The sequence below is a fragment of the Chanodichthys erythropterus genome, chromosome 22 (assembly GCF_024489055.1).
Source record: "Chanodichthys erythropterus isolate Z2021 chromosome 22, ASM2448905v1, whole genome shotgun sequence".
NCBI lineage: Eukaryota > Metazoa > Chordata > Actinopteri > Cypriniformes > Xenocyprididae > Chanodichthys > Chanodichthys erythropterus.
Genome location: NC_090242.1, coordinates 33,800,433 through 33,820,360, shown reverse-complemented (window position 1 = coordinate 33,820,360; position 19,928 = coordinate 33,800,433). Strand labels below are relative to the sequence as shown.

At 36.4% G+C, this 19,928-nt stretch overlaps 2 protein-coding genes across 6 annotated transcripts; both read right to left on the bottom strand.

Annotated features, from left to right (window-relative positions):
* Nucleotides 1-662: 662 nt before the first annotated feature.
* On the bottom strand, nucleotides 663-19,486 carry LOC137013251 (trichohyalin). Of its 2 annotated transcripts, XM_067376931.1 has the most exons (6): nucleotides 19,236-19,486; nucleotides 17,761-19,026; nucleotides 17,188-17,295; nucleotides 15,897-15,998; nucleotides 15,632-15,676; nucleotides 663-699 (listed from the first exon to the last, which is right to left on the bottom strand). In XM_067376931.1, the coding sequence occupies exons 1-5, from the start codon at nucleotides 19,258-19,260 to the stop codon at nucleotides 15,642-15,644; spliced, it is 1,536 nt and encodes a 511-aa protein (XP_067233032.1). In that variant the 5' UTR covers nucleotides 19,261-19,486; the 3' UTR covers nucleotides 663-699; nucleotides 15,632-15,641. The 2 variants fall into 2 exon arrangements, with proteins under 2 accessions (XP_067233032.1, XP_067233031.1); XM_067376930.1 differs by lacking the exons at nucleotides 663-699; nucleotides 15,632-15,676 and having other exon boundaries at nucleotides 15,799-15,998.
* LOC137013250 (uncharacterized) lies at nucleotides 4,115-15,786 on the bottom strand. Of its 4 annotated transcripts, none has more exons than XM_067376926.1 (6): nucleotides 15,243-15,786; nucleotides 13,988-14,138; nucleotides 9,799-10,882; nucleotides 9,537-9,692; nucleotides 9,099-9,191; nucleotides 4,115-5,615 (listed from the first exon to the last, which is right to left on the bottom strand). In XM_067376926.1, exons 3-6 carry the CDS (start codon nucleotides 10,855-10,857, stop codon nucleotides 5,322-5,324), a joined length of 1,602 nt encoding a protein of 533 aa, XP_067233027.1. In that variant the 5' UTR covers nucleotides 10,858-10,882; nucleotides 13,988-14,138; nucleotides 15,243-15,786; the 3' UTR covers nucleotides 4,115-5,321. The 4 variants fall into 4 exon arrangements, with proteins under 4 accessions (XP_067233027.1, XP_067233028.1, XP_067233029.1 ...); XM_067376927.1 differs by lacking the exon at nucleotides 15,243-15,786 and adding an exon at nucleotides 13,893-13,915 and having other exon boundaries at nucleotides 14,001-14,881; XM_067376928.1 differs by lacking the exons at nucleotides 13,988-14,138; nucleotides 15,243-15,786 and adding an exon at nucleotides 11,264-12,427.
* Nucleotides 19,487-19,928: the final 442 nt, after the last annotated feature.

The following is a 19,928-nucleotide window of genomic DNA, read 5'->3' as shown; positions in this document are numbered from 1 at the left end:
TAAATGTTGGTGGGGACAAATTTGTCATCTCAAAATATTGATAGGGACTAGTACCTAGCGTCCCCCCCTAAACCTACGCCCATGGTCATGCATGTCTTATATAAACACACACTGTTTCATACTGTTTTTATTATCTCTTTTTTTGTACTGTACAGTTAGTGAAACATTGAATTGTTAAGGTTCATTGTACAATTATACCAATATTTACTGGCTATAAAAATGTGAATGCTTTAAAACCTTGATGAGGATATTTTAGACAAGGTTTCATATTTTACAGTGCTGTACAGTTACATATGTGTGCAGGATCACGATATGATTAATCATCAAGGATTTTAAAAGATGTCATCTGCTGCTACACTGACTTCATTTTGTGTTCGATCTCCTCTAAAACATATTTTTATGGGGAAACCATAAAAATTGATGCCAGAACTAGGAAATACACAGAGAATATGTAGAGAAACAAAAACAATATCAAAATCACTCACAGACATTAGTGATGGCTGAAAAATAATAACACAGTTACTAAAGCACAAATCTGTAACACTTTACAATAAGATTATTTAGTTAACAAATCTGTATTGAGTCTTACAGTTCATAAAACACATGCACTGCCATCATGTGGGAGTAGATGAAGTGTTTCCCTGCAGTCTGATGTTTAACTCAGCAGTGAGGGATATCGGCACTTTACATTCCAGGAAACTGAATGTAAAGAGAAAATAAGCATCATATTTATCACCATATAAATAAATACACTTCACATTCAGTCAACACTCAGCTTAACTCTTTTCCCACCAGTGTTTTTTATTTTAAAAAAACCTATTGTTGCCAGTCAGCACCAGCATTTTTTATAATTTTCATTAAACATTATGAACAAAAAGGTGACAAAGATTTTGTCAAAGACTATGTCTGGATCGGATTCAGAACAATGATCAAAACATAGATAGTTGTAACGAGGCAGCAGACTCGATAGGATCCATGTGCAGCTTTATTATAACAATCGTGGTTGTACAGGCAAGGGTCAAATACCAGCAACAACAGTGTCCAAGGCAAAGAGGTATCATAAACGGGGACAGGCAAAGGGTCAGGGCAGGCGGCAGACAGGGCAGAGTAATCCAAAAGACAGGCAGGTAAATCATAGGCAGGCAGCAAACAAGCACAAAGGTAATAAATAGTCCAAGGTTATACACAGGAATACAAAAAACAGGGAAAACCGCTCAGAAATGTCGGCTTGGGAAATCAGCCCAGATATGGGGTTATGGGAAATGTAGTCCAGGACAGGTTAATACTCAGGTGAGGGAGCCCTCTGGTGGCGATCAGAGGGAGCCACAGAGGCCAAGTTCATGACAATAGTGTAGATCGAGTCCACCAACATGCACAAAGCTTCACAGCCCTATAGCTTGTCCTGGGTCGACATTTAATTGGGAAACGTTAAGGCCCATTTGCACCAAGAACGATAACGATAACTAAAAAAATGACTATATTAGCGTCCACACCAGCGGACAATAATGTTCTGTTTATTCTGTTTATTCTAAGTCGTCCGCTTTAAATGCTCAAGCTCTTTAAAGCAGGATGGATTCTGATTGGCTGTCAATGTTTTTATCATTCATCAGCTGAAAAAAATAGTTCTGACAAGGCAGTTTTTTTTCACATGTGCATAAGCAATGCTTCTATCGCTTGTTTCTGCATCTTTTTTGCTTGATTTTGGATCTGGAGATTCTGTATTATTTCAGAAGATGCGTAATAGCGCCACCTACAGTATAACAGTGAAAACATGGATTGGCGGGGAAAGAGTTAAACATAAGAATTTACAGTTTTTTTCGATTGCTAAACGACAGTGGGCACAACTGGAGTCACATGTGCAAAACTCTAACTACAGTCTGCACAGCAGCAGTTCATGTGGACCAAACTCTAGTTCGTTTTTCATTGCTTGAACACAGTTTTCAAAACTCTACACACTTATCCCATGACTTTAACCACAACCTGCACAACACTGTGGATTTACAGCACTTTGTTCAAATGCTAACACACTGCTGTCAAAACTGTGAACCACACATTGAAAACAGAATAGATTTCAGCCTTGTGCCTTTCAAACACTGCTGATTGCAATTTTGCAGGATCAGCCCCTCAATTATTTGTTTGAATTACAGTATGTACTTTTGGTTTCTACCTTTTTTTTCTCATTACTGTAATTCCGTAAATTACTACAGACTATTGAAGCAAACTGCTCATTTTCATTTACCTTACAGTTTTTTACAGACGCTAGGACACATTTCTCAATACTTAGGTCACTTTTGCAAAACTCTTCACACAGTTCTCCTAACCAACTTTCAGCTTGGCAAAGCAGTTCATTTCACATTTAAAATGCACTACAACTACCAAAACACTTTATTCAGGTCTCAAATCAACTCATTCTTCCAGAGCACTAGCAAAGGTTGACAGCCGACAAACACACTTTTTCACCCACAAAACAATGACCTAAAAAACACTAACAACATGTAGCATTATACAATGTTTTCTTGTGTAAAACAAGGACACATCTCTGTTTATAATTCACTGCAATATATGTTACTGGAATGAATCAGACATGATGCAGAATTCGTCAATATTTTATGTCGTTTATTTATTTTTATATTTTTTTATAATTCCAAAATACAAGAATTTGTATACACACCATCCACTGATACAGATACAATTCAATTGTTTTTATAGCATTTGATTTTAAGATTTAAAATATATTTCATTACAGTTTTTTACAATCGCTAGGACACATTTCTCAATACTTAGGTCACTTTTTCAAAACTCTTCACACAGTTCTCCTAACCAACTTTCATCTTGGCACAGCAGTTAATTTCACATTCAAAATGCACTAAATCTACCAAAACACTTCATTCATGTCTCAAATAAACTCATTCTTCCAGAACACTAGCAAAGGTTTTCACCAAGCAAACACACTTTGTCAGTCATAAAACATCGACCTTAAAAACACTAACATCAGTTAGCATTATACAATGTTTTCTTTTTTTAAATTTCTTTATAAAACAAGAATGACACTCTCTAATGCTTATAATTCACCGCAGTACATGTTACATGGTCCATGTTTACATTACAGAACAAAATTATTCCTAAGTTTCCCCTTTTGAATGGATGGTAATGAAACTGAAAAACGAATGCTTGTGTAGGTGTTCAGTTTCATCTAATTCCTCTGATAGTATTTGATTTTTTATATTCAGAATATATTTCATTACAATATTACTATAGAAATGCAGCATATTTCTGCCTTATTCAGTTTTGTATTATTTTATTGTTTTGAACATAAGTTTAACAGTTTTGAAAACAGTATGTAAGCATGTGCAAATTGGCCTGTACGTACAAAGAGTTTTGGCAGTTGTTGTGTCTGAGTGAGAAAAGAATTCATGAAATTTGAGAGATGTAGTCATTGAATGCATTTTGTGCCAAAGCAATGATAACTGATCCTCAGTTTAGCCCACATAGACTTCTGTTGTGCTCACTGTGTGAAGAGTTTCGCAAAAGTGACCTAAGTATTGAGAAATGTGTCCTAGCGTCTGTAAAAAACTGTAAAGAACTGTTATGTTCTAAAAATGTAAATAAATCATGTGAAAGAATGTCACTCTTTTCTTTGAAGAAAATATTACCTTGTATGAAGTCACTGAAATTGTTCAAACTGTAAAGATGAAAAGTTTGTATTTTCTGTGTTGGAGTTTGATGCTAGTGTTTTTACTCTCTGTGTGTTCTGAGTGACAGTGTGTGTTATCTCAGTGAGGGTTGTGCATAGTGTTTGGCTGCACTGAGCCTGTTTTGAGCCATGCGTTAACTGTTTAGCTCAGGTGACTGTTGGTATTGCAGACTGTAGTTAGAGTTTTGCACATGTAGCTCCAGTTGTGCTCACTGTCGTTTAGCAATCGAAAAAAACTGTAACAATTTTATAGTTTTATTCTTCAGTAAGAAAAGAGTAGAGCATTTATAGGATGTTCTTCAGCATTCATCATGTCAACTAATTGTGAAGAGAACAATGATACTTGATACTTAAACTAATCTATAGAATTTACCCAATAAATGTGAGGTAACAATTTGCATCGACTTTGGTGGGGTAGATTTAATCCCATATATTGAGTATAAACTATCTGAAGTAAAAAGCTATTAAATGCTTGCATAAATTGGGTAACAATACCTCACATTTATGTATATATTCAACAGCTACTTACTCATTAAAATTAGGTAAAAATTATCTCTTCAAATCAAAGTTAATTAATATCAGTTAATAACAATTACTTATTCAGAGAAGGTAAAATTTACCCCCCACAATAAAGACATTCAGATGGTTCATCAGATCAATGTTTTTAATCCAAAAAATCCTATGAAACACTCAAAATATAGTGCAGCACAACAGCTTTACACAACATGTCAAGTAATGAACCTGTTTTATAACTCACTGATCTATCAAATGTTGTTTCAATAATGTTGGATAATAAAACATATCCCTGTTTTAGGACATCCAGATCAGAGCGGAAAAGAGAAGTGAGGAGAGAAGGGAGAAGAGAAAATGAAAGGAGAAGTGAGGAGATCAGAGCAGTGCTGGATGTCCAATCACATTAAGATTTTCTTGTATCTAAACTCTTAGACTAAACTCTTTGTGTCTCTTCAGATTTACACAACAGTGACTGACCAAATCTGTGGTCCAGGTATTCATATAACAAATAACCGAACAGCCTTGTTTATATGCAGCAATGATGCACCAAATTATCAAAAAACACAGAATAAAGTGCTAAATAAAGTACAACAGCTTCACACAACAATGAACGAATTGACTTTTTATAACTCACTAAGATAACAGTTTCAAATGTTGTTTCTGGATAATTGGCTACTGCAAACAACACATGCCACTTATTCTATTTTAAAAATCAAAAGCACACACACAAACTCCACATGGTTGTTTCTGTGCATGTACAGTATCAAATATCTGGATAAAGATAAAACAGAACACCAACATTCTTTAGTTTTTGAGCTTGCTCTCACTCTCAAAAGATAGGATGAGAATAAAAGAAACAAACAAATGGGGAGGGACAGAGGGTAGAAGGAGAGATCAAAATTCTTCAGGCCACTTTCTATTGGTATTCCTTTTCTGTCAATCTGGGGGAAATCACAGAGCAATAGAGTGGGCTGAGAGAGAGTGGATGGATCTGTGTCTGTGTGTGGAGCAAATAAGGGAAAAGAAGAAAAATATAAAACTACACTCCATTACAACTCCATTAAAAGTATGTCCAGACAAAAGATCCTCTTCGAACAACAGGGGAAATGTGTGTCTACTGCATGAGCTTATTTTTGAGGCTGTGGACCTTTTTCAGTAGTTTTGCCCCGTCAATTTCCAAAAAAAGTTTTTGAAAAGCTTCAAACGTGTTCTTCAGCTCCTTTGGATATTCGATGTTGATTGCATAAATGAGTCCCATCAGCAGTATGCATGCCTTTGTTCGGCTTCCACATCCTTCCATCACTTGGTTTCCCTCGATCACAATAGACAAATCTGATGGATCCTCCTCAGCCATGACATTGTGCTTCACAATCACCTTCATCGTTTTGTCTGTGTAGTCCTCACATTCCTACATGTTAAAAAGAAACAAACAAAAAGCATACACATTTTTATTTTACTTAAGATGCTGTTTCAATATATTTCAGTTTATCTAAAAGGAGAGCAGAGGGGGAGTGGAAGGCAAAAGGAGAAGGTGGAGAGGAGAGGAGAGGAGAGGAAAGGAGAGGAGAGCCCACATGGAAAGAACCTATATGTGTATATATGCGCATATATGAAACCTATATGCAGTGTATATGCACATATATGCAGCATATATGCACATATATGATAATATATATGCTGCATATATACTGCATATATGCTGCATATACAGTACAGTCCAAAAGTTTGGAACCACTAAGATTTTTAATGTTTTTAAAAGAAGTTTCGTCTGCTCACCAAGGCTACATTTATTTAATTAAAAATACAGTAAAAACAGTAATATTGTGAAATATTATTATAATTTAAAATAACTGTTTTCTATTTGAATATATTTCACAAAGTAATTTATTCCTGTGATGGCAAAGCTGAATTTTCAGCATCATTACTCCAGTCTTCAGTGTCACATGATCCTTCAGAAATCATTCTAATATGCTGATTTGCTGCTCAAGAAACATTTAATGTGTACAATTGTACAAAATATTTGTGTACAATATTTTTTTTCAGGATTATTTGATGAATAGAAAGTTCAAAAGAACAGTGTTTATCTGAAATCTAATCTTTTGTAACATTATAAATGTCTTTACTGCCACTTTTGATTGATTTAATGCATCCTTGCTGAATAAAAGTATTCATTTCTTTAATTTCTTTTCAAAAAAATAAAAATAAAAATTCTTACTGACCCCAAACTTTTGAACGGTAGTGTATAATGCTACAGAAGCTTTGTATTTCAGATAAATGCTGTTCTTTTGAACTTTCTATTCATCAAGGAATCCTGAAAAAAAAGTACACAACTGTTTTCAACATTGATAATAATCATAAATGTTTCTTGAGCAGCAAATCAGCACATTAGAATGATTTCTGAAGGATCATGTGACACTGAAGACTGGAGTAACGATGCTGAAAATTCAGCTTTGCATCACAGGAATAAATTACTTTGTGAAATATATTCAAATAGAAAACAGTTATTTTAAATTGTAATAATAATTCACAATATTACTGTTTTTACTGTATTTTTAATTAAATAAATGTAGCCTTGGTGAGCAGACGAAACTTCTTTTAAAAACATTAAAAATCTTAGTGGTTCCAAACTTTTGGTCTGTACTGTATGCCGTATATATACTGCATATATGCTGCATATATGCATATATATGCCACATATAGGCAAAATTAAGGTGCATATATGTGCATATACAGGAAATATAGGTCTCCTGTATTGCTTCTTCATATCCACATATAAGTCCTATACATACAAGATATGTCTTCTATATAGCTAATGGCAGGATCTGGTCATTTTGTAGCTCATATCTCATTTTTGACTGTCATACATGATGCCTAGCTCATATTTTCTATTATCAAGGCAAAAACTAAGAATTAACGAAAAAAATTATGCAATAACTTATGTATGTGCGAACATGTGAAATTGGTCCCACATGGAAAAAACCTATATAAACATATGTTTCAATATAGGTTTTTAATATATGTGACATATATAAAATACGATGTAACATTTAGAACAGACAAGGAGTGAAGGGAGTGAGTCCATATATATAGGGAGTGCTAACAAGGAAGTCCAGGTGATGATGATATGTGATGATGGGGAGATGACGAGGGAAGTGAGTGCAGGTGTGGAGAACAGGAGGATCATGGGAATTGGAGTTCTGGAGACAAGGGATCTGTGACAACACATATATATGTACACATATATGCACACATATATATACACACATATATATATACACATATATGTACACATACAGTACAGTCCGAAAGTTTGGAACCACTAAGATTTTTAATGTTTTTAAAAGAAGTTTCGTCTGCTCACCAAGGCTTCATTTATTTAATTAAAAATACAGTAAAAAACAGTAATATTGTGAAATATTATTACAATTTAAAATAACTGTTTTCTATTTGAATATATTTCACAAAGTAATTTATTCCTGTGATGCAAAGCTGAATTTTCAGCATCGTTACTCCAGTCTTCAGTGTCACATGATCCTTCAGAAATCATTCTAATATGCTGATTTGCTGCTCAATAAACATTTATGATTATTTTCAATGTTGAAAACAGTTTACTTTTTTTTTTTCAGGATTCCTTGATGAATAGAAAGTTCAAAAGAACAGCATTTATCTGAAATACAAAGCTTCTGTAGCATTATACACTACCGTTCAAAAGTTTGGGGTCAGTAAGAATTTTTATTTTTATTTTTTTGAAAAGAAATTAAAGAAATGAATACTTTTATTCAGCAAGGATGCATTAAATCAATCAAAAGTGGCAGTAAAGACATTTATAATGTTACAAAAGATTAGATTTCAGATAAACACTGTTCTTTTGAACTTTCTATTCATCAAATAATCCTGAAAAAAAATACTGTACACAAATATTTTGTACAATTGTACACATTAAATGTTTCTTGAGCAGCAGATCAGCATATTAGAATGATTTCTGAAGGATCATGTGACACTGAAGACTGGAGTAATGATGCTGAAAATTCAGCTTTGTCATCACAGGAATAAATTACTTTGTGAAATATATTCAAATAGAAAACAGTTATTTTAAATTGTAATAATATTTCACAATATTACTGTTTTTTACTGTATTTTTAATTAAATAAATGTAGCCTTGGTGAGCAGACGAAACTTCTTTTAAAAACATTAAAAATCTTAGTGGTTCCAAACTTTTGGACTGTACTGTATATATACACATATATATACACATATATGTACATATATGTACATATAACATAGGAAAACGGCCAATTTTATATATGTCACATATATTAAAAACCTATATCAAAACCTATATTGAAACAAATATGTTTATATAGGTTCTTTCCATGTGGGAGTAGGGCTGGGCGATATATCGCATGAGATTGTCACGCGCATTTCGTCAGTAAAGCCGGTTCCCTGATTACCGCTAAATCGCCATCACCTGCTTTCAAATGGAGCGGCATTTAATAGACAGAGCCGTAGATCACTGAAAAGCTACGCAATATCGCGTTCATTATTGAAGGCAATTCATCTGCGATAATGAACGCGATATTGCGTGGCTTTTCAGTGATCTACGGCTCTGTCTATTAAATGCCGCTCCATTTGAAAGCAGGTGATGGCGATTTAGCGGTAATCAGGGAACCGGCTTTACTGACGAAATGCGCGTGACAATCTCATGCGACATATCGCCCAGCCCTATGTGGGAGGAGAGGAGAGGAGAGGAGAGGAGAGGAGAGGAGAGGAGAGGAGAGGAGAGGAGAGGAGAGGAGAGGAGAGGAGAGGAGAGGAGAGGAGAGGAGAGGAGAGGAGAGGAGAGGAGAGGATCCCTTGAGTTAATCAAAAATCTGTTATCAATATGACATACCTGGCAGTCATGGAAAAGATCTTCTTGTCTTTCACCGAGGTAGTTAATGAGGCAGCAGACAACAGCATCTCTTTTTTTCTCAATGTTCTGTGTCTGTAGGGAGATACAATTTAGTGATAAGACTGTTAGCGGTGTGGGGAGTGATTTACATATACTAAGACCGAATTCTGGCCCTGCAACAGACTGGCGAACTGTCCAGAGTGAACCCTTCCCCTTCGCCTGATAAATGCTGGGTTGGCTCAAAAATCTTGTGACCCGAACGGACAAAGCAGTAAAGAAAATAGATGGATAAGACCGAATTCACATATTGATGTTAAAAGGTTTAAGTTGGTAAGGAGCTCAACTTTGCGCACAACAAAGCAATTGTTTACAAATTACTTTACTTTTAATTCAGTCATATCAATAATTACATATTTGTGAAAAAATTAAATAACATACGTCATTTAAAGTGTCCAGCAGAGGACGCATCTTGCAACCAGCTGCTCCTCCTTTGGCACGCATTAGCCGCAAAAGACCTGGTGTGTACTCATCGAGCTTCCGCATGAATGTCTCCTCCAAGGAAACTGTTGTGATGCGTCTAAACTCCTCCTTGATCTAGGAAGTAAAAGGACCAAAAATTACATTTTAAATTAAAGACCAGCTCTCATAGTAATCACATGAATGTATCCTAGTGGGAAGAAAAATTACAAGACATTCTCACCTGAGCCTCAGTGAATAATGCTGGCCACCTTTCTTTAAACACACCCACAGAGGGGCTGAGGCTGACCACTTCAACTCTTCGGCTAGAGAAGGTTTTATTCATTTTATCTGCAATTATCTTTGCATTGTTTTTCTTTGTAATTTCAAAAATTAATTCAAGCCTCTCTTTCTCCAGAGTCTCTTGGCTTTCACCAGTAGGGTGCGGAGGGAGGTAATTAACCTCTGCTTTTTTGGGCTTTTTTATATTTTTCGAAGGCACTGCATCACCCGGATGCTTCCTTTTTAAGGTGTTGATTTCAATTTCCGGGTAAGAATATTTTCGAGATCTTAGCTTGGCACGGTAATTGTGCATCTTGTTTTTTATGCGCTGCTGCCAGCCATATAAGCCTGCAAATGATCCCGGCTCCCTAAGACACGGAAACTTAGAAACCAAGGCTTCAGCCACTGAGAGGATTTGCTGATTGGTTGGGTAAGCAGTGTAAGAAAAAATTACTTTTGCAAGCTCTTGCATTATTGCTGATTTAACACTGGCATCCATGAAGTGTCTTCCAGTGGCATCATATGAGTTGTTTGCCTCTGCGAGGATGAGTTCTAGGTCTCGGGAAAACTCCGGTACTTGGAATGGCACTGGCCATGCAGCAGAGCGACATGAATCAGGGAGAATAATGGTGTCACTGGAACTTGACGATGCATAGTTTGACACCTCTGAGGATGCATCATGATCTGCAGGGCAGATGTCCGTTTCAGTAGTACTTGCAGGATAGGTGCTCACTGAACTCAATGTAGATGATTCAAGTACTGGGTGTAGGTCAAGGGTTATCGTCGGCTCTTTTAGGATCACTTTAACAGTGGCCTTGTCATACAAGTCAGCAGTTGAGGTGACACTGAAAAACTCATTGTCAAAGTGTTTGTCTTGGTATAGTAGTCCAATTTCCCCATGCAATTGAAAAGTTTCAGTAACTATGGAAACAAGATCTTCCACTGTATTTGGAATTCCTGTTGGAAGTTTCAGCTTTTGAATGTTGTGTTCTTCTAAAACGACTCTTAAATGGACCGCCATTGTTGTTTGGTGTGTGTTTCCTCAGCTGTAGAGACAGAGAAAGAAACGAAATTGAGACAGGTTATTAATAGTTGATGAGCTTACTTGCATAGGTTTGCTTCAATATTCTTCTGCCAAAGCAATAAACAGATATTTAGTTCAGTGGAAATTTCAATAAATAATCTTTGATTGTCATTATTATTTTAAGAAGATGTAGATGAGGAAAGGAGGAGAAAAAAGGAGAGTAAGTATGCATCACATTTTCCCATTTTCTGTGGCAATCGTCCCCGTTAAATAAACATTACAATAAATAAATAAGACAGGATTCCTGGCCATACAGCTGTTAAGTAATTGTTTCAATATCTACTTGAAAAGTGCACACATATTTGATATGACAACATAAATAAAATCAACCCATTACACTTACTCTTATGTGCAAATGAAGTGTTTAAGGGTCACCATACGGCCATCTGCTGCATTGTATGCAGCCAAGGGGTATGTTTCTTTTAATTCAGAATGTTTAAGGATTTCTGTCTCTCCTGTTGGCTCTACTTTGAAACTCCTCAGGTGTTCACAATACCAACCACTAAGCAATTTCAGAACAAAGACAGGAGTTTCACGCACAATGATTATTTGCTGGATTTCTCCAAAGTCAGGTAGGCCTCCTGTTGAGCCAAACGGCAGCACCATGCCAATATTATAGTCTGTGCCTAAAATGGTTGCTTTATTTGTCATGTTCACAAACTCTTCCCCAGGGAACTTCCTTGCAAAGGACTCCTTAATGCCATCTTTAAGAACATCAACTGCCACAAGAGTCCTCTGGGACACTGACAGTGCTGGCCTTTGGTTGTTGCAATTGTTGGTATGATACGCAATCATTGATTGGTGTTTTCTTGCCATTGTCATGAGAATGTTTCTAAAACACCCAGTCTGCCTCACAATCCTTTTAAAGAATCGATGTTTGGCTTCAAACCGCATAGTCCAGAAATGTACCAGTGGCCCATAAACAGTTGTAAGCCATGGATAATGCTCGAGAAAGTGGTGTTTTGGTCGAACTTTCTCCTCTGGGAACACTTCAAAATATCTGTAACGGTGTTCTGAGATCTTACTTTGCATGTATCCTATTGTCTCATCTGTGTGGAGAGGAGCCATGACAAGCTCCACAACATCTTTAAGGTTCATCAAAACCTCCCAAGCAGGCTCATCTTCTGGGACTTTGTCACCAATCATGAGTGGCATCATTCTCAACAAACACCAGTTTTCGTGTGCGTTACCTCCTACGCTTTTTCGTAAGTTGAAATGCGGGGCAATGGGTTGTGGACAGTTTCTTTTGTCACTCCATTTGTAAGGAAAGCAACGTATGGAATGGTTGAGCTCCTGAAGAGAGATGTATTTCTTTCTGATTAACACATCAAGACAGAGTGATATTTCCACAGGTACAATTCCTTCGAGCAAATCATGCAAAGCATCAGGGGGATAACCTGATATAGCATGAAATTTACTGAGTCTGTCTGAGATGGGACACTGTCTTTTAACTCCGCAGTGGTGACCTTCTGCTGGATCAGACAGTGCTGCTTTGACATGCATGGCATAGTTGGACTTAGTCCGTGGAGGAAACAGTCCTTCTCCTACTTCATGCTCCTGGATCTGTGACCGTTCTCCAATGCAAAAGCGACAGAAATGTGAAGCTGAAAAGCTTTCAACAAAGCCACCTATTGAGTGAGCACCAAGATTGTCAGCGACTACAGCAAGTACAGTGCCCTTGACCACTTTGCCCAGACTTGAAACAAAAATACCTTCATCTTCAAAGGACTTCAAATCTCTGAGCAGTGGGTCCAAAACCTTTGCATAGCCATACTGGTTGACATCATTTGCCTTGCACAAAATGGTTAAGTAAATGGAAGTCAGTGTAGATCTCAATGTGGCATGTATGTCTGCGAACACCCAGTACACTGCTGTGACTTTATGCTTCTTGCGGGATGTTCCCAGAGGGTTGCATATCTCAAAGTCATCTATATATAATATGAGTGGGAGTTTAAGTTCATCCTCACATAAAAAGCTGTTTTCTCTTAGTAAAGATCCATCATTAAACGATTTGTATCCAGAAGAGGCATCAGATGGCTTTTTGTTTTGTAATATTGTGTTTTGAATGTGGCTGTTGTTCACAAGTTGAGATAATAATGGGAGGATTGGTATATACTGAAATGATTTTTTCTCTGTACTATCAAGTATGTACTCAACTGGTTCAATCGATGAGAGATGCTCCTTACTAAATTGCTCTCTCCTGAACTTACTGCTGAAAGGCCCATCCACTCGTAAAGCAGCACAGACAGGGCTTAGCTGGCAAAGGTCTTTGACCAGTTCTGATATCACTGAGTCTTCAAATGTACAGCCATGTTTTCTCAAAGTACTCAGAATGATCTCTTTAATGACGGGGCCAGATGCAGACGCTGTAAGGAAATGAAATTCCTCTACTAGTTCATTAATGCATGAATTTGAGACATTAAAAATGTTCTCCATTTTCAGGAGGAGCAACCCCACTCTTTTAGTAATAATTTTGTTCAAGTCCTCATCCTCCTCAAGGACTAAGCCACAGTCGTTTTCATCCTCAACAAAATCACTTTCTTCATCCGGGTTGTTTTGGTGTTGATAAAGAACATTAGTCTTGAAATCTTCCAACAAATGTGGGTTGTGTTTTCTACTCTTGTGGCTGTGGAATGTTGTATATTTGTTGGTCTTGTAATCACAACCCTCAAAAACACATGTCACAGTTTCAAATTTTTTTAGATGGCCACCAAGATGTTCAAAAAAATGCCTCTCATTGTCAAAAGAGCATGAATTACAGACAATGCATGTAAACGAAATGTTTCCTGGCTGGGTTGACTGAGAATGATGCCTTGACAAATGTGTCCTTAATGCACCCCATGTCTTGACTGTGCAAGGACAATCTGCATAGAGGCAGGGTATGGAGTGGACTCGACCTAAATGCTCATGTATTAGTCTGCTGTGTTTCAGCAGGTTCAATCTTTTTGATGTTGTGAATTTGCACAACTTACATTTCCAGTTCATTTTCCCATAACTGAGGACTTTAGTTAAGGTAACTATACCTTTAAGGACAATGTGATTTATTTTATTTGGAAAACTTGCATACCTGTAAAGGATACACTTGTGGTGGGGATGTGGGTGGATGTGTCAACACTAGAACTGGTAACAGTGGTCTATCAGTGAGTCTCTGCTTGTGGAGGACAGACAAGAGGAACTGAAGAGAGGGCAAATAGTGAGTGTCCACATACACAGACTGCCTGCAACAGAAATAAAAACAAAAATTACACAAAACAAATTATCAGACATGCACCTGGGTTAGATTTTGTACAGATGATTTTGGGTTTACCTCAATATAATGCAAATAATCACCCCCTTTGGTTATTCGGGTGGGTGTTTAATATGCAAAATGGATTATAACCCCAGACGTTTAAAAGAACCAGGCGGCTATTTGCAGACCGGTGATTAATTGGGGAAATATGGTAGTTTATCAGTGCTCCTCTGATCTGGGCAGTCTGTCTGTCTGACAAGGGCCGGTCATGCAGAAATAACAGACTGTGTACTGACTTAAATAAAGGCATTGCAATTACATATATTAATATTCATGCTTCATATAATTAGCTTCATAGATGTAATGTGTTTCACAGAACATATTACAAAATTATGAAAACATTTATTAAGCACTGATGTTCTAACAATAACAAATATAATATAAAATCAATTCTAAAATGTTGTACGTGATCCCACAATTCCTTAAAAAACTTAGGTGCAGCAACAGTTGGTGTTTTCACACACACTCGTGGGATACAGTGGTAACGTTACTATGTTTTTATTTTTAATCCTGCGCCCATTCAATATATTAGAAAAAGCTGGCTTTGACTAGTTTCTAACCTTAAAACCAGCGGTCAGACACAGTCATGCATGCTGACTAATCTTGTAAAAAGCACACCACGACGGCATTTCAACTTACCGGCAGTTGTGCAGACGGTGAAAGCCCGGGACACAACAAACCGATGGCAAAGAACTAGCAGCGACGAAAGCAGACGTGCCGTTGCTTGTCAACGCATTCTCATCCTAGCAACGGCACGTCTGCTTTCGTCGGGGTCAATTTGTTTATTTGAACACATCAAACCGACGCGTGGAACACAATAAACCAAGTTGCCTGACCGACGGTCCGACGTGGCTTGATGTGTCCCGGGCCATGGTGACGCCAGCAACAGATTCAAATTTTAATTTCAAGTATTGGCATGTTAAACAAACGAAAGCCGAATACAAGTGAAGTGTAATATCTCATAATTAAATATATATATATATATATATATATATATATATATATATATAGCACTCCTATGTAAATATCTTACCTTCACTTCTGCTGTTCGATGGCAGCCAGAGAGAGGATCCAGCGTCGCCCACACTCACTCAAAAACGCGGGCTGACGCATGCGCAATTTAAAGCAAAAAAACTCACGGTTTGGGGGTATATTTTACTGCATTTTTCTATGTGATGGTTCTTACTGTTGACGAATGGGTAGTATATGTAGAATTTACCCATTACTTTAGAATTCGTTGGCTGGCTGCAATAATCATGTACATTTTATATGGTTTCCACAGATTATATTTACCACTCTCCAAAATCACTTTTTTCAGTGTGACCTTCACAATTTTGTTTTACTGCCTTATAATGTGTGTTTTTTTTAAGTTTAATTTGAAATTAAAATTTCACAGGGAATCTGAAAAATTCAAACACTCACCTCAGTTCAATTATAGTCTACTTATATGCAGATTACTTTCAGTTCCTAATAGGAAGAGACAGAAAGAATATTTTTCAGGTATCACTTCTAAGTCGTTTTTCTTTTTTTGATTTAGTTTTGGATAAACATATTCATTTTACCTTTAGGACTTATGTGTAAATGTCCTATTGATTGATTCCCTCATGTGAAAAGACCTAAAAGCCTTATATTTTATTCATGTTTTCTACAAATTCAAAAAAAAAAAAATAATAATAATAATTATTACCATCAGCTGAATCTGATTTCTTGCTGTTTTCTCTCACAAGTTTCAATCCTTCTAACTCAAGGTATCCAGTGTCTTCTTGAGGTTTGTCTTTGTCTTCAGACACTATGAATAAAAAAACATCATATTCAAAACTAAAAACTTCATTGGAAGTATTTGGACATTTAAGCCACAAAATGTCTGAATGTCATTATACTGGATATAAAATATGAAAGCAAATGTCATTTATTGTGAAGAAAGATGCACAAACATACTTTACAAGCAAAAGTTTTGATAAAAAAAAGGTTTGCTGGGTTTAAAATACTAAACTCAGATATTTGATTTTTTCAGACACTGTAGATAAAAACAGAGTCACATCTTAGTTAACAGTTAACATACAGAACTCTATTAGTGTAAATCTGCTTTGTTTGCACAAATATGTTTCACAATGCTGCCTAAACATTTCAGGTGATCGTCTTGCAGGTGGGGGTCAGCAGCTTATATACAGTGATCTTGTACGGTGTGTGGAAAATGTGACCATCAGCTGGAATTAATTTCTTCAGGAGGTTGAAGGTCTTCATTGGCTGCATTTCCATTACCCTTCAAAATGGGCAAATTAAAATTGTGAATTGAAAAATACGGCCAATGGAAACACGTCAATTTGAAAAGTCACAAATATGACAAAAAAGTTATGCTCACATGAGGTGGTTTCAATTCGAAGGCAATTCGAAAAATTATGAGGGGCTTTTCTAGCCATTAATGCTTGGAGAACATGTCTATGTCTCCTTCGCTTAAAAATAATGGCTGCAGTGGCTGCGATATACTTAAACCTATTCTAAATTTTTGGAATGATTTAATGCAAGAGGGGAAAAAATTACTTTTTAGTCGCATAAGTTAATAGAAGTACTGTCATTTCACAATAGTTTTTTATTGACATTTATACAAATCTGTAATCTAATTTGCACAAATATGTAATGGAAACCCAGCTAATGGTTTACTTGGCAACCCTTGTGTAGATGTATAGAATAAACAGTTTGTACAGTATAAAACTCATTATGTCTATGAGAAGTACCCACAGAACAGGTAAACCTGTGTGTGTGTTTGTGTGTGTGTGTGTGTGTATGTGTGTCTCTGTGTGTGTGTGTGTGTGTGTGTGTGTGTGTGTGTGTGTGTGTGTGTGTGTGTGTGTGTGTGTGTGTGTGTGTGTGTGTGTGTGTGTGTGTGTGTGTGTGTGTGTGTGTGTGTGCGTGAAATGAGTAACAAGGCCTAAAAGTCTCATACTTAACATTTTACAAATCCAAAAAATAATTATTACCATCAGGTGAATCTATTGTCTTGCTGTTTTGTCTCACAAGTTTCAATCCTTCAAACTCAAGTGATCCAGTGTCTTCTTGAGGCTTGGGTTTGTCTTTGTGTTCGGACACTATGAATAAAAAGAATTTCATATTAAAAACTCAAAACTTATTTGGAAGTATTTGGACACTTTTTATTTAAAGATTTATGTTACAAGACGTACAGATCTCTTTAATGGAATGAAAAATGGTAATACCAGAGTTTAATCAGTACTTAACTGTAGTTATGGAGAAAAGTTGTTTGAAATTTCTAATCAATTTTAGCCTACCAATTAGGATTTGAAGTGCTGGCAACACATAATGACAAACCAATTGATTTTTTTTCACCAAAGTTTAATATATATAATCTATATATGAATAAATGCAAGTAAATGTGAAGGGCTTGTATAATTTGTCTTATTTTGACGTTTGCTGAAATTACATTACTTGATTAGTAAAGAATAGAAACAAAAGATGAGTAAAGGTTTTGAAGATTCATGATGCAGTGTTTCAAAAGCATCCATATTTACCAGATAACGGATGCTGAAAATACTTACCACTAGGGGGAGTAACTGCTGTTGAGAAATGAATGCCATGCTGCGAAGTTCTATCCGAAGTTGTCAGTATGTCATACTCTTCTTGTGCTGAGGCATGTATTTCTTTTTGCTCCAGTAATCTGTTCTTCTCTAACTGTATTTTTATGAGCAGAAATTCTTCTATATCTTTTGATTCTCTTGGATTCTTTTCTATCTTTTTCTCGTTGTCTTTGAGTTGCTCCGGTTCTCTTTGAAGCTTCTCATTGTCAGACTTCATCTGACTGTCTCTTTCATGGGAGGCGATCAGTTCTGCATTGACCCATCTCTTATGATCCCTAAGGTCAAACAACTCTTCTTTTAGTTCATATTTTTTCTCTTTGAGAGCATCAATCTGTTGACTTAACTGATTCTCTCTGCTTATGGAAGCATCCAAGTCTTTCCTTAACTGATTCTCTCTGAATCTATGAGCATCCAGTTCTTCCCTTAACTGATCCAGTTCTTCACGCAGATCTTGTAATTCTCTCACATTTTCAGAATTCTGTTTTTCCATTTCTGTCATTTTAGTTCTTAGATTTTCCTCTGCTGTTTTCATTTCTGCCAAATCTCCTCTCAGTATATTCTCCCTCTCCTCATATTTAGCATCAAATTCCTTCTTAAAATAGGTTTCTGCTTTGTACAGCAATTCAAGATCTTTTGTAAAAAAGTTAGCTTTTCCTTGTTTCATCGCAGTAGCATCTTGGAATAGCTTTAGGACATTGTCCTCGTTGTCCTTTAAAATGTGGTACCTTTCTCTGCACTTTCTGACACAACGGTTCCTGCCTATATCTCTGTCACTGTATCCATGCATAAATAACACCATACTGTAGTCTAACACCTCCTGCCCAAATACTTCACTGAGGGCTCGTAGGAGATAATGCTCTTTACCAGAGTTACGCACATCTCCAAGCACTAACAGAAATGCATGAGGTCCAGGAAACACCAGTGAGTAACAAAACTCCATGTCCCTTTTCAAAGATCTGACACTTTTGCTGAAGAAGAGGTAAGTTTTCAAGTTTTCCAGCCAATAAGTGGGTGTTTTTACTACAGAGACATGTCGTCCGCTGACACAAGCCTCTCTAAACTCACATGTCCTACCACTTTTAATGGTTTCCACTTTCTTGTCATCTGTTGACCTAAGAATGGTATCACAAGCTTCATTTATCAGAAACTCATCACTTCCAAGCACAAAGAATCTAAGTCTTTTAATGGAGTCTGTGGGTTGTTTTGCTTCATCTGACAATGTTTCATCTGTTACAAAGAGAATGAAACCAGGTAAGGTTTTAATGCATTTGTGGTCTAAGGATAACTGTAATCTAAAATCTGCATCAGTGGTGAAATCTCTGATACCTCAATAGACCGATATACAATACCTAGTTTTCAGAAACTCAAGAATCAAAATAAAATTTAATCTTTATTTTACCTTGTAAAATGCATATATGTCAAAATGAAAGTGTTACCTCTCTTTTGTAGTCTCTGTGCCATGTTGAATGTGAAAAAGATTCTGATAAAAAGTCTGATAACACTATTAATAAGTTAATTTTAGATTAATTAAAAAAACTGAAAGAGCAAAATGAACCCCCTTCCATCCAGCTGCTATAAAGTTATGAAAATTAAACCAAGCTCAGACTACAGACTGAAACAACACTTGAGCAAAGGATGTGGTTTGGAGCAAATGTACAGACTTCAAACCAAGAAGAAGCAGGAAGCATTATTGTGTGGCATCAAGAGAGTTTCATTTACTTATTACTTCTAATTTTATATTATTTCTCTGTTGTTTAATCTTAGATTATATGCCTTGTTGTCTTAAATAAGTTATGAGTGTCTCCTTCTCAAAGTTTTTAATGGGACGGGATGATGTTGTGAAGCAGTAATTTTTCATTTCTTTCACTTTGGTATAATAGTGGAAATCAGGGTTGCCAAGTCCGCATTTTCCCCGCACAACTGGGTCATTTTTAAACCCCCCCCCCCCCCCCCCCCCCCAACAGGTTAAAGATTTGACATATAGCATAAACTATATTTGACTGAAATTCTTGTATTGAAATATTTTATATCAATGATAAAACTGTGCTAGATGTTAAGTTGTGCGAAGGAGGGGCACAGGTAGGGAGTGTTTAAGCTGTGTTTATCATATAGTGGTTTTCATTTTGCAT

Coding starts and splice junctions, on each gene's coding strand:
- LOC137013250 (XM_067376926.1), bottom strand. CDS start 10,857: ATGGCGGTCCATTTAAGAGTCGTTTTAGAAGAACACAACATTCAAAAG. Junction 9,192..9,536: donor TGCTGGACACTTTAAATGAC/GTATGTTATTTA, acceptor ATCTCCCTACAG/ACACAGAACATTGAGAAAAA. Junction 5,616..9,098: donor ATCTTTTCCATGACTGCCAG/GTATGTCATATT, acceptor TTTAACATGTAG/GAATGTGAGGACTACACAGA.
- LOC137013251 (XM_067376930.1), bottom strand. CDS start 19,260: ATGGCACAGAGACTACAAAAGAGAG. Junction 19,027..19,235: donor ACAGAGACTACAAAAGAGAG/GTAACACTTTCA, acceptor TCTTTGTAACAG/ATGAAACATTGTCAGATGAA. Junction 15,999..17,187: donor GACAATAGATTCACCTGATG/GTAATAATTATT, acceptor TTTTATTCATAG/TGTCTGAAGACAAAGACAAA.